This window comes from Arabidopsis lyrata (genome assembly GCF_000004255.2).
Source record: "Arabidopsis lyrata subsp. lyrata unplaced genomic scaffold ARALYscaffold_3, whole genome shotgun sequence".
Taxonomy (NCBI): domain Eukaryota; kingdom Viridiplantae; phylum Streptophyta; class Magnoliopsida; order Brassicales; family Brassicaceae; genus Arabidopsis; species Arabidopsis lyrata.
In genome coordinates, this window is record NW_003302553.1 from 2066969 (window position 1) to 2080101 (window position 13133).

Consider the following 13133-nt stretch of genomic DNA (forward strand, 5'->3'; position numbering starts at 1 on the left):
ACTCCCGTAAAGCATTGTTGTTCTTTTCAATGAAGTTGTTGTGTTCAGTATCATATGATATTTTGTTGTATTATAAGAAAATAAGGGCTACGTCAAGTTTCTAGTATAAACTGATGAATTATTATAACTAGAACCTTGTTATCAACCTCATTGATATATATATATATATATATATATATATATATATATATATATATATATGATGTATTTAGTTTTATAAAACAGGAAACAGGAGTAAGTACCAAACTCTGGATTGGCGTCTCTCATATGATTTTAGCAAACGAAACATATACAAATCCATTCATATTTTTCCATCTTCACATACTTTCCATAGGCTCAAAGTCTGAATCTTTGCCCACCTCTAATCCACAGTAATCCCCAAAACCACTCTGTTATCGTAAACAACTCAGAAATTTCATATAAAAAATTCCTACAGAAACCAAACAATCAAACCTCTGTTCATAGTCAACATTGCTCATCGAAACGGAGCCAAAGGGCTAGGGCTATTGGGAACCCTAACACACCTCAATTCTCTACAAACATGATCCAACATCCCCAGAAAATCCCTTACAATCACAAAGATCCTCAATGGGTTCTTCTCATCTCCTCTCACATCTCCATGAAAATACTCTGCAATCTCTCCAACCCTCTCCATTATCCTCTTCTCGTCTTCCCTTAACTCCTCCAAGCTCTTCTCTCCGTATCTCAAGAACGAGCTCATCGAACTAACAAATGCTCTGTTTTCTTCGTCCCCCTTCAGCTTCTCACTCGCTAGACACCTCAACTGCCCCAAACCATCTCTTAGATTAGACACCGAGCTAACAAGACCTTCCAGATCAATCGTTGCCGTCTTCTTCACGTTTCGTAGCTCTGTGTTTAGACCCGAAACGAGATCGAGCCCCATCCTTCTGTAATCTTCCTCTTTCTCCTCAGGTGTTCTGTTCTTGTTTGATCTCTGGTTCATGATCCGTCCCATGATGCTGTCTGAAACCCTGATTCCTTCAGACCTAGAGATCTCTTGCACAACAAAATGAAGCAGAGTGGTCTTTCCATCTGTGCCTTTAACATCAGAGAGCTTGAGCAGAGCATCGAGCTTGAAGGCTTTTGCACCACCACGTATGGTTCCTACATTCATCCTGTTTCCAGTCTTAAGAACAGCTTCTAAAAGCTTCAAGAATAACCTGCTTGACTTAAGCTCCTTGCAAGCTTCCTAGTAAAGTACTTTGTGTTAATCACGGTAGCTTGTAGTGCAAGTAATTAACAAATGAATGTAACCAAACACTGTTATACCTCAAGCATTGAGAAGGAGTTTCTGAGATGAACTACTTCATCTTCAAAAGTTTCTCTATAAAGCATCGCTTCAGCTCTCTGAAACGCAAACGGAACTCCTACAAGAGCTCTGAGAAACTTCTCAGCTGAGCCAAGCTCATCCACGGCTCCTTTGTAGCTACACAGCTTCAACTCTTCTTCTTTAGTCGGCACCATCTTCACCAACGCTTCTAGTTGCTGTAAACACAAGCCTTCCCCTACAGATAAACATTTTAAAATCAGATCAGATACGCAATGGATTGATTTTAGTTTATCTTAGTTTACCTTTCCCCAAGGCAGAGCAGATTTGGTCCGCGGTTGCGTTGAGAGCTTTCAAGAGAATGGTAAAGTTCTGAAGTCTCTTAGGTTCAAGAAGGTGTTTCCCTGGTGATGGAGTTTTGCTCTTCCCTTCCTCATTCTTCGTTGAGCTTTGCATCGTATATCCAAACAGTGACTCAATCATCTCTTCGTCTAATCTGAATAACCACAAGACAACACATAATCACATATTCATGAATAACATTTTGCTGCTTGTGGCTATAGAGTATAGGCTAAAGAAAGTTAAAAACTTACTCGAAAGAGCTTGTTCTGAGCTTATCCCAAACCATAGTCCGGTCTGGTGTAGCCCTGACTTTATCCCAGTGAAGAGGCTTCAGTTTAGGCAAAGGAGCTCCGTCTTTGCCTAATGGTCTACGCTCAGAAAAATCAAGAGACAATGGCGGTGGAGGCGTTTTGTTCATTCCAGCTACTTGAAGTTGTTGTGGCGGTAGCGGCGGTGGTGGCGGTGGATGCGGTAGAGATTTAGAACCATTTTCTTGAGAATTTAGTACATTGATCGGAAAGCTTGTCTTCGAGGAAGAAGCACAAAGTTTTTCACATAATTGCGACGAAAGCGTTTGAAGATTAGCGGTTTCTGGCGAAGACAGAGTGTGAAGACGTTTGTTTGAGAATTGCGGAAGCGGTGGAGGCGGTGGAGGTGGCGGCGGTGGTGGAGCAGAGACAGAGACTCCGAAGTCGTTTCTGGAACATTCAGGAATATCCAATTTGTGTTCTGAGAAGCGTTGAGAAGATCCTACGTTTACACTACCAGAAGCAGAAGAAGCATTTGACAATCTTGGATTTGAATACTGAGAGCCACCACCAACGGAATGAAAAGACTCATCATCGTCTGAAGAATCATTGCATCCATTGATTACAACAGGAGGAACAGAAACAGAGTTTACTGTTTGTTCATCATCATTTTCGTGCACCGACACAATCTCTTTAGTTGAATAACTACTAGCATTGTCCCAATCTTGCGAAATCTCTGTTTCTATACTTCTCTTTACCTCTTCTTCAAGTAATCCACTATTGTTATCGTTCAAATCCTTCTCGGTTTCTCGTATTTCTTTAACAGAAACAGAGTTTTGTCTCTCCAAATCAACTCCCAGTGAGTTTAGGTACAAGAAATCGAGAGTAGGATTTACACTAACCTTCCTCGTCGAGTTTTGAGGTTTGCCCTTTTTCCTTTTAAACGACAGCGTTTTACCGTTCTTCTTCCGTTTTCTTCTCGCGCAGAGACAGAACACTCCAACGACACAAACCACGAAACCGATTCCAGAAGCTGTAGAAGCAACGACAGGTACAAGAATCTTCTTAAGTGTTCCTCCTTTCTCGTGTTTTCCCCTTTGAATCTCGGGTTCTTTCAATGGATGGGTCCGTTGAGCTAACGGACGACGGAGATGTGGAGGAATCGGCCGTGGAGGAGCTGGAGGATATGCCGGAGACTCGATTGGACCACCGCTGGGAAACGGAGACGGAGACGGCGCCGGCCAAGGAGAGAAAGAAGCAGCCTTGGCGAGATTTCTTCTCCGGGAAGTAGAAGGTTTTATCAAATCGAGTAAAGCTCGAAACTTTTCCAAAACTCGAAGCTTTATCTTCTCGCCTCCGTCTTCTCCGGCGTATTTTCCGACTTGGGTTCGGTATCTCTCACCGTTTACCACCGTGAACACCTTCCAATCATCAAGCTCTTTAGCATCAGCAACAATGCAAAAGAATCGACCTTTGCAGCAGTGTAACGAAACTACAATGATCATGAGAAAAATCTGACGAAAATAAACCATCTTTTTGTTATTTTTTCAGATCTTTTCTCTGTAAAAACAAATCATAAACTCTATAAATCCACTACAAAGAAACCATTTATGAGAAAAGACTCAATTTTTCTTTAATGTATTTTATTTTTATTTTTCTCTCCTTTGAGACTTTAATGCTACTCCAAGGAACCCCTGAACTCTGCAACTATAGTTGTACTGGTAATGGTAACACCCTCTTTCTCCATTAATTCTCCTAGCAGAACAACAGTGCTAATTTTGCAATTTATACACACCATTTTAGGTAATCTCTTAAAAAAATCATTAATTAAAATTAAAGATTGAATAAAGGAACAAATGTCAATTTTAAAATCATTAAATCTTGCAGAGTATTAATAATACAGATTTTTCTTGGAATTAATGCAGTGACAACAATCAGAAGCTTTTTAGTTTGAAAACAGCTTTTTCTTTTGTTTAAGGAAGAGATTAAAAAGGAGAAAATCTAATAATAAGAGAAGATAGAAAGAAGCGTGAAGGTGTTGGTGTGAAGTGGGTCCTCTTATTGTTGGCACATTTGGCTTCTTCGGCCATTTGGTAATTTACTGTACAAGTTTTCTTTGTTCCTCTCAACCCACCATTGTTTTATGAGGCAAATTACAGTAAAATACGAATATTTGTATTTATTGTATAGAATTTATTCTTGTGTTTTGATATGAATGTGTATACACGTACCTAACAACATACGTATGAATGATTCCCATTCATATGTTTTTTTCCATGAGTATGTTTTTAAGGATATATGAATGTTCGGAGAAAAAAAAACTTTTTGGAAATATATTGTCTTAATAGTTTTGTAACAAACCATGCAACATCGCCTTATAGATAAATTAATTTAACTGATGAAATATTTCGTAAAATAGTAGTGGTATAAATATGTTACAAATTCAAAGGAAAACAGAAATTTATGTATTAAACAAAATATATTATTTTGTCTCTTGCATATATATATCCTTCTCAGCCCTATAATATGAAAGATTATAAAGTTTTACTCAAAATTATTGTCATATGGGGGACATTTTGCTATATAAACGATAAGAGAAGATAAAAACAATACACGATTCCCCCATAATTAGTAATCTAATATATATTCTTACGATTAGAAGTTTCCAAAATTCTGATGAATATTACAACAAAAAAAATTAAAAATTATATGGACTTTAAAATGATTTTGGTAAATGAGACCAATAGGTGGGTAGTGACTAATATTGAAATTAATATTTTAGGCAAACTTCTCCATCTTTCTAGTCACATTCTAAAGCTTCCCAAAGTGAGATGGTTAGTTGTTCATAGTTTCACAAAATAGGTCGCAAAGAATATTGTTTGGTAGGATATGATGTTGATTTCGTTGAGAAGTTTATACCATGTTTTATTATTTTGATATGATGAATGACTTTTTAGAAAGCTAGTGTTTGGCCTTTGATTGTGCTTGTAAGAATAGTTTATCAATATTGATCATACTAAGATCATATACAATGTGTTTACAATATTGAAATGAGGAGAGACATATGATTGGAAAGAGTGTAAGTACTTTAATTTCATCGTTTTTTATATGTTATCAAAGAAGAGGTTTGTGTTTCAGTCCTATCTCTTACTTCAATAATAGAAAAAGATGGGAAATTTCCTTAGATCTAAGGATTTACTTTACCATTTAGATTGAGTAAAATGAATATCACTAAATTTCTACACAATATTTGTTCTCTATTGTTTTCACTCTTACTATTTGGTTCATTTAACATCTCAAGTGTCAGCAACTTTGACATACGTGGGCCAAAGTTGTATGGACTTGTCTTAAACGTATTATATTATGAGTTATTATTATATTGGAACAGTCTACATACTTTGTTTACTCTATTCTTTAATGTATACACTATATACATGGTACCGTAGATCACGTAATGCTAACATGAGTGATTACAAAATTTTCAGTCTGGGTGTTACTTGTCAATCAAATAAATTAAAAGGAGTTTAGGAGTCAAAGATTATAAGTCAACGTATCGAGAAGACCAATAAAAAAGTAGGAAACCATAATTTAGGGATGATATTTACTAAAGTATCTAACTTTTTTTTTTTTCATCAACTTTTTCATATTTAAAAACCGATTGCAGAAAGTTACAACTTTTGTCTGCATTTCTCAGAGATGTTCAAAAGAGTTTTATCAGTTGATGTTCTGTCTACATTTAGCATAAAAAAAAAAGGGAATCCATATTTACAGAGAGTTGTTTGTACCTACTTTGTCTTGAGAATAAAGTAAGTAAATAGTTTGGAGAAACAAACAAAAATTTTAAAACAAATATACTAGCCCATAAATTGTCAGATATATCACATGCTGCTAGTTTAGAGAAAATCGGAAAATTGTAGATTCCATTTGCAAGAGAAAAAAAAAAAAAAAAGAAGACAAATATATATTTGTTTTTTTTTTAAAACTGAAAAATGAAAACAAATAATTGGCGATTTTTAGATTTGTGGTTCGGTAAAGGAAAACAGTACAATTGCGAGATTTGTCTCTGTCACGCAACAGAAACATTTTCGCAATAGTAAATGCCAATTAAAGGATACCACCGACCTAGTCAATGACGTCACCATCTGAGACATAGGCCCAAATTAAATCCTGCTGTTAAAAGCCCATTAATCGTTATCAACATAGGCCCATTTTAAGAAACTATCATGACTTCTTTTTAGTATATTTCGCGCTTTAAGCTGATTTCAGGAATTTCATGGCAAATCCCGCCAATCGCCACTAAAATCATTGACCAAATATTTTTATTTCTAAGGTTTAAATCAAAATTTGAATTTATTTTTCTAGAGAGAGAGAGAGAGAGATGGAGTTCAGTATCAGTGGCAATGGGCTCAAGACCTTGGCTAGGTCTATAATCTGCCTCGCACGCGTCGGCAACGAGCTCGTCGTCCAAGCTTCGCCGACACAGGTTCTCTCTTATTCGTTTTACTTGGCTTATTGATTGCTGCGTAACCCTAATTTTAAGGATTGGCAAGTAATTCGTGAGAAACTCGCAATTTGATTTACTATAAGTTGATTTCGTCAATACAAACTGACGATTAGGGTTTTTTAGTCGATGATTACTTTATCGCCGTTAGTTTACCCAAAATCATGTGTCTACGAACCCAAAAGTTGGTTCATCGATTTTCTGCGTAATTGCTTTAAGAGGCTTTGGGAAGAACGCTGTGTTGATTGTATCTGTACCTATATTTTTAGCTCAACAATTCGTCACATTACTCTGATTTTACTGTCTACAATGCCCTATTTCTATTAAGTTTAACCAGATTTGAATTATGTACTTGATGCTAGTATATCTACAGATTTGTGAAGTACTTTCTGCGCCTTGTTAGATCTAATTTATTTTGTTTTGTCAAAACCTTTGCAGCTGGCATTGCACACTTTAAATGCTTCACGTTCTGCCTATCAGTGTATTACATTTCAGCCAAGTTTCTTTGATGTATATACTGTTTCTGGTCCTCAAGCTCATTTCAGTTTACTTTTGAAGGTATTTTTACTGTTATCCTGATATTTTTAGCCATGAATTCATTGGTGTAAGTAGCTGTTGCTGATTTTACTTTCTTCCCAGGCTGTTTGTTCTGTTCTTAGAACCCCTCTCGCCAGCATTGATCACATGAGTGTGCAGTTGCCAGATCATGATGCATCTAAGGTCAAATGGACTTTGCAGTGTTACAGTGGTAAAGCTATATCCCTTGTTCTTACTTCTTACGCATTGTTTGCTCTTGTCTGCAACCATCACATTCTCTAGTAACTTTGTGTGTAAAACCTGGATGTTGCATGTTTCAGACCTGTTAATAATAGCTTAATCTAATTTGCAACTGTTTTACTGAGACCTCTACTTCTTAAATAACTTTGAGCAATTATGATGATGTTAATATGTTTGGAGCCTGGCTTGAATTTGTTTAATCATTTGTGCAGGTATGAAGAAAACATATTGGATTACTTGCAATGTGGAACCAGATATACAGCATCTGTCCCTTGATAGGGGTAGATTTCCTAGTACCTTAGTCGTGCATCCTCGAAATCTGAGCAAGTTGCTTGGAAACTTCCAGTCATCCCTCCAAGAGATTACAATAATTGCTACAGATCAAACTTCTTTCCCCTCTGATGCTGCAAGTGAAATAGGTGGAAAATCTGTTGAGTTTCGGAGCTATGTGGATCCTACCAAAGGTTAGGACACTGAAATAATGCTAAAACTGGAATATTCAGGTTCCCTCAGGAAGGCTGCTAACAATTCTCATTTCAATCTGCAGATGGCGACGCTTTGTTACATACTCAGCTATGGATTGATCCATCAGAAGAATTTTTGCAGTATACTCACGCAGGTGATCCCGTTGACATCACATTTTCCTTGAAGGAACTAAAGGTTTTAGCATTCCTCCACCTGAAGCCTTGTTTGAATTTCATCCACCTTTGTTTGTGCAAAACTAAATATCTTCAATAATTCCAGGCATTTCTGGCATTTTGCGAGGGCTGTGAAGCTGATATTCATCTTTTTTTCGAAAAAGCTGGCGAGTAAGAATCCTATGTTTTACATCCTGTGAAGTTTGCTTAATAATTGCATCTTCCTGTGTACCCTTGATATCTTTTAGATTCAATTGCAAGTTCATTCTGGCCAATACTTCTAAACTATGGTGAGCTTGTCAATTGCAAGTTCATTCTGGCCAATACTTCTAAACTATAAAGGTTGTACATGCTTGTCAATTCTACTAGCTAGATCACTCATTTAAACACCATATTCTTTGGCCGGGACAACTAGTTGTGTAGTCACTATCTTATCTGTTACTGAATGTCATAATATGTACTTCGTTGCTAGACCAATACTGATGGCTCCAAAATTCGGTTTGGGTGATGGGTCAAGCTCCAGTTTTGATGCAACACTCGTTCTTGCGACAATGCTTGTGTCTCAACTTCAGGAAGGGATTCCGGCAGAACCTCCTGAAGCAGCAAACTCCACAGGTGGCCATGCTGCCGAGCAAGTAGGATCACAGCCTCAAGAACGGTCTAGGCAAAATGCCTCTGTGCACCCATCTGATCACACACGAGTTTGGTCTGAACTTTCAGGTAGTAACTAATCTAATGGTTATCATTTGTATTCACAATATTTCCTGTTAACTAAAACCTGAGGAAATCAATGCTGGGTAGCAGGAACTGCCACTAAGAGCGTGAACGGTACTGAGGATAGGCCACAGGCTCAGGGACAACCAGACTTGGATATCCAAAGAATTAGGAATATGGAAATATCAAAAGGCGGGCCAGCTGGAGATACTGCTCCTGCAGCTCCTAACTCGTATCCTTCACTCTCACAATCACTATCACTACTATACACTTCTTGGCCTGTTTAGCTGTTAAGCATTAAATCATAGTCCATAATCGATTAGAAATTCCTGCTTGTGTAGTTGCAGTTTGCTTTTAAGATGCATTTCCTAGCCTGTTTAACTACTAATCATTTCAGCATGCTCCATAACCCGAAATCACATATCTCCAGTGACTGTACTTATTTCTATATATGCTATGTTATCTTTGACTCTATGTCAGCCAACGTCCCACACAGATAGATCATGCTGAAGGATCCCGAGGTACCTGAAAAATCATTTCTACAGCCTTGTCTTGTCTTGTTACTTATCCTAAAAAGTAGTCACTTCTCTGTTACTTTTCCTCAGTACGGGTACAGAACCAAAGTTTCTCCCAGCACCATCCTAGTAATTGGGTAGATGCAAATGAGGAAGAAGACGACGACGAAGAAGGTGTCGAGGCGACGCCACCTCACAATGAAGATTATTAACTCAAGTCCCTTTCCCTTGAAGTTTTTTTTCATCTCATTCAAGTTCTCTACCCTTCTCTGGCAATCGTTCAAGATTTTCTAATCTAATGAATTACAAGAGAAGTTGATCAAAACAGCTTTGTGTCTCCTTGTGTGGTAATACAAAGAGCTATACACCCTCTTCTTGGTTAGCTTGCAAAAAAAGAAATGTTAGTGTATGATACCACTAATGGTACCACCGAATGCTATTCAAATAGGATTTAGCTTTTGTTTTTCTTTCATTATCCTCTGTTCTCATTGGAAGCAAACTTTTACTAAACCACTACTAAATGCGTTAAGCCGTTAAGAACAAGAAACAAGGGTCACTCTTAAGTTCTTAATTATTGTTATTCAAGCACCGGAGCTGTTCTCTTATTCACCCTCATTGTAGATTCTTTTTTTTCCCAGGGAAAATGATCCGGAGAAGATTGTGAAAAATGGGACAGAACATACAAGTAAAGTAAGGCATTTAGGTGGTGATTTATTCCTCACCATATACATATAAAATTCTGTTTTACGGTAAAATGCCTCTCTGCTATGTAGAATAGAAGAAAAAGGTGAGAGTATATGCATATATGTGTAGTGTTAGGTGCTTCATCCACTACAATCAAAGTTTGATCCTTTCTTGGCAAAACTTCTGAATGGCGTGCTGTGTTGTTCAGTCATCTTTGTTTGTTAGGCATTTGCTTTTTCTTTCTAACTTAACATAAAAATAGAATGCCAACACACCTTGAGCTTGAATATCTGCATTTCCACTATATTCTTATTATACCCACCTCTTTGCTTTTCCTCCAAACACAACTAAAAACTGTCAAATTTCAAACGCATTCTCATATCTTTTACTTAGACTGATTGTTTCAAACGCTAACCTTTGTTTAAAGCAAAACACAAACTATAAGAGAAGGTTTTTCATGAACCCTTTATAAAAGCAAATGAGACAGAATAAAATGAGTCATAAATTTTAAATGTTCTTCAAAGGTACCAACCACTTTGTCGCTCTTTATACGATTAAATAACTAAAAGATGGAGAACAAGTCCAAAGAAAGGGACAATTTTAAAATTATGTTTTTATATCTTATAGAAATATCAACTTTGTTAATTGGCTATAATCTTCGTTTTTAACTTAAAGAGATCTCTTTCTCTCTTTAAAAAAAGGTCTGTCTACTTGCTAAAAGTCGTAGAAAGAGGTTCTCCATAACTTGGAAATTGGAAACTTTGTGTTTTTTTTTTTTTTTTTTTGATATCTTCATTATTGGTATCTTATTCGTGATAGCCTCATAAGAAGAGTAAAGAGATTTGCCTTTGCATAACACTTTCGTGTTGTGTAATCTCATCTTCTTCGCATTCTTAATCTTTTTCGGTTCCATCAATTATTCCGAATGATAAGTTTCAATCTCGTGCTATGTTTCTTCAAAACAAAAAATAGAAACATTTGTCGTCGTCTTTACTAATCATTATAAACACTAACTATCATATGATTGTTAGTAATCTATCAAATACTAGAAAATACAATCGAATAAAGCTAATGTTGATTAAGATTACAAGAATATTGAAACAAAAACAATTAGAATTGGTTAAAAGGAGCCAGCTGGCTTTTGGGGATAAACTTGGTAACGCGCAAACGCCGTCCTTGATGATCTGTGAATTGGGCCCCACTTTTGTTCTTTACGGTTTCTTCTTCTCACGTTACGCGCCGCCTCTCTCTTTCTCTGACGCCGTCGACTTTATCCCGGAGGGAAAAAAAATGAATACTCCCTATGTTCCTAAAAGGTTGATGTTTTAGCTTTTGTTGTTTGTTCCACAAAGATTGATTTTCTAGCAATTTTATTTTATTTTTATTGACTTATAATAGTAAATTGTAAACTTCAAGATACAATGATTATAAATCATTAACTTTCTTAGGGCTTGATTGGTTCTCCCGCTAGAACCCTCCTAACGGTTGCTAGCGATCGGTTGCGGTTGTTAGCGGTTGGTACCAATCATAGAAACCGCTCCGTACCGCTTCAAACCGCTCGAAATCGCTGAATTTCAAAAGCTCCTTCCCGCAAGCATTTGCGGTTGCGGGCGGTAGCGGTTGGAAAAAAAAATCAAACGTTTACTTATAATTATTATAAAATATATTAATCTTATATATATCTTTCATCTTTGTATCACGTTCTCATCAGAAACCCTAATCAATATTCTAAAACCTTATTCTCTCAATGTCTTACACCCAAACTGATGAAAATCAAGAACCAAACGTAAGTATCATATATAATTTTATTCATTCACCACCTCATGTGTAACTCTTTGAATATTTTTCATCGCATTGTTTTTCTTTTCATTATGTATTGCTTTGCTTTTTGATTGAATATATGTTTCGATTTGTTTTCTCGAATAGAAACTCACTTGCTTTTTGATTGAATTCAACGTTATTTACAGTTTGTCCCATTACTTGATGCGATTTTTGGAGTTAAACCAGCATAAAGTACTATCTTATTACAAAAATTTTTATTTTTGAATAATTATTTAATACTTTATTTATGGTTTTAATTATTAAGCATGTTCAATTTTTCTAATATTATCATAATAATATATTGGTGTTTTTAATTCTTTTCTTTGTAATATGTTTTATTTTTTTGGTCATTTTTCTATTTAACTGCTACCGCACCCGCTAGTTTACCAGTCATAAAACTTCCGCAAACGCATCCATTTTCAAACGCTAAACCAGTCGTTCAAAACACTTGGTAACGCTTGAAACCGCAACCGCCCGCTTCCGCAAACTCCCGCAACCGCAACCGCAACCGCTGCGTTTAAACCAGTCAGGCCCTTAGACTACTATTGGTTGATAATTATTAAAAATATTTAAAATTAAAAAACAATGTTAAAATGATCAAAGAATGATTAAGTTCTTAATATGTGTGACAACTCTAAAAAATCAAACAATTAGGAACAGAGGGAGTAATAATTAAAAAAACAAACTAGCCGTTGCTTTCTTATTTAAAATTTTTTGAGTATGCGTAAGTAAACGATCCTCTGCAGACTTCTCAAGTTCATAAAATAAATATAAAAAATTGTGATGATAAATATTTCGCAATAAGAATCGATCATCTAATGGTCTATTGAATTATATCTATGCACAAACACAAACGTTATGAAACACACATGGATTATCGTTTCTAAATTATATATGTGGATAGTCAAATTAATCTATTTCATTCTATCTAAAAAAAATTGTCAACCGAGAAATAGTGCTACCCATGAATGGAGTGTATAAATTAGTTACCATGGTGATGGTGGGATAGTGGTTTACATGTCTTTACGTTGGCTTTTCACCTACTAGACCAAGTTTGCATCTTTACAAAATATATGAATGTGCACAAAATTATATAGTAGTTGACTAATGATAAGAGACAATCTATCTTTAGATCAACAATTGATTACACAAATCACATTTTCTTTCAAATATATACATGACCAAAAATCACAAACCAACAGACCAAAAATTACCCAAACCAACAGACCAAAAATTACATTTTTTCTTCTCAATTAACGCTGATCTCGGACTTGAAAGAGTAAGGACCGTGGGAAAAAACATTAACGGAAAAAGGAAAAAAACGTGCGTTGACGTTAACGGAATGTTGGATGCCGTCTAACTAGAGTTCATACCATTTGGCCGATAAAGCGAGATGGAAAATGACAAACCGGTCAACCAGTTTCTGCCTAGCTATGCCCCTCGGTTTCACCCATTAATCACGTAAATGCCATTACATAGCTTTTGGACTCGTTAGAATTTTTATTTTAAAAAAACACACACAATTAGGAAATCAATATTCTCTCCGATGACATTATTAATTTCTCGGTCGTAAAGAAATATTCAATACTCAAGACTATGCTCTTC

The 13133-nt window shown here is 36.1% G+C and overlaps 2 protein-coding genes across 3 annotated transcripts; one reads left to right on the forward strand and one right to left on the reverse strand.

The window, feature by feature from the left end:
* Positions 1 to 268: 268 nt before the first annotated feature.
* LOC9320580 (formin-like protein 11) lies at positions 269 to 3893 on the reverse strand. 2 transcript variants are annotated; one of them, XM_021033286.1, is made up of 5 exons: positions 2617 to 3893; positions 1882 to 2520; positions 1594 to 1784; positions 1291 to 1526; positions 269 to 1210 (listed from the first exon to the last, which is right to left on the reverse strand). In XM_021033286.1, the coding sequence occupies exons 1-5, from the start codon at positions 3408 to 3410 to the stop codon at positions 476 to 478; spliced, it is 2595 nt and encodes an 864-aa protein (XP_020888945.1). In that variant the 5' UTR covers positions 3411 to 3893; the 3' UTR covers positions 269 to 475. The 2 variants fall into 2 exon arrangements, with proteins under 2 accessions (XP_020888945.1, XP_002884514.1); XM_002884468.2 differs by having other exon boundaries at positions 1882 to 3893.
* Positions 3894 to 6162: 2269 nt separating this feature from the next.
* LOC9320581 (cell cycle checkpoint control protein RAD9A) lies at positions 6163 to 10011 on the forward strand. The gene is made up of 12 exons (XM_002882371.2): positions 6163 to 6361; positions 6818 to 6937; positions 7019 to 7127; positions 7369 to 7620; positions 7704 to 7816; positions 7901 to 7965; positions 8267 to 8514; positions 8599 to 8740; positions 8989 to 9029; positions 9114 to 9277; positions 9618 to 9619; positions 9662 to 10011. The coding sequence occupies exons 1-10, from the start codon at positions 6257 to 6259 to the stop codon at positions 9233 to 9235; spliced, it is 1317 nt and encodes a 438-aa protein (XP_002882417.1). The 5' UTR covers positions 6163 to 6256; the 3' UTR covers positions 9236 to 9277; positions 9618 to 9619; positions 9662 to 10011.
* Positions 10012 to 13133: the final 3122 nt, after the last annotated feature.

Bases quoted from the DNA above. Each gene is read 5' to 3' on its own strand.
- LOC9320580 (XM_002884468.2), bottom strand. From the start codon at position 3,410: ATGGTTTATTTTCGTCAGATTTTTCTCATGATCATTGTAGTTTCGTTA. The intron at 1,527-1,593 runs GTAAACTAAGAT...GTTTATCTGTAG, and splicing joins CTGCTCTGCCTTGGGGAAAG to GGGAAGGCTTGTGTTTACAG. The intron at 1,211-1,290 runs GTATAACAGTGT...GTACTTTACTAG, and splicing joins ACTCCTTCTCAATGCTTGAG to GAAGCTTGCAAGGAGCTTAA.
- LOC9320581 (XM_002882371.2), top strand. From the start codon at position 6,257: ATGGAGTTCAGTATCAGTGGCAATGGGCTCAAGACCTTGGCTAGGTCT. The intron at 6,362-6,817 runs GTTCTCTCTTAT...AAACCTTTGCAG, and splicing joins TCCAAGCTTCGCCGACACAG to CTGGCATTGCACACTTTAAA. The intron at 7,128-7,368 runs GTAAAGCTATAT...TCATTTGTGCAG, and splicing joins GACTTTGCAGTGTTACAGTG to GTATGAAGAAAACATATTGG.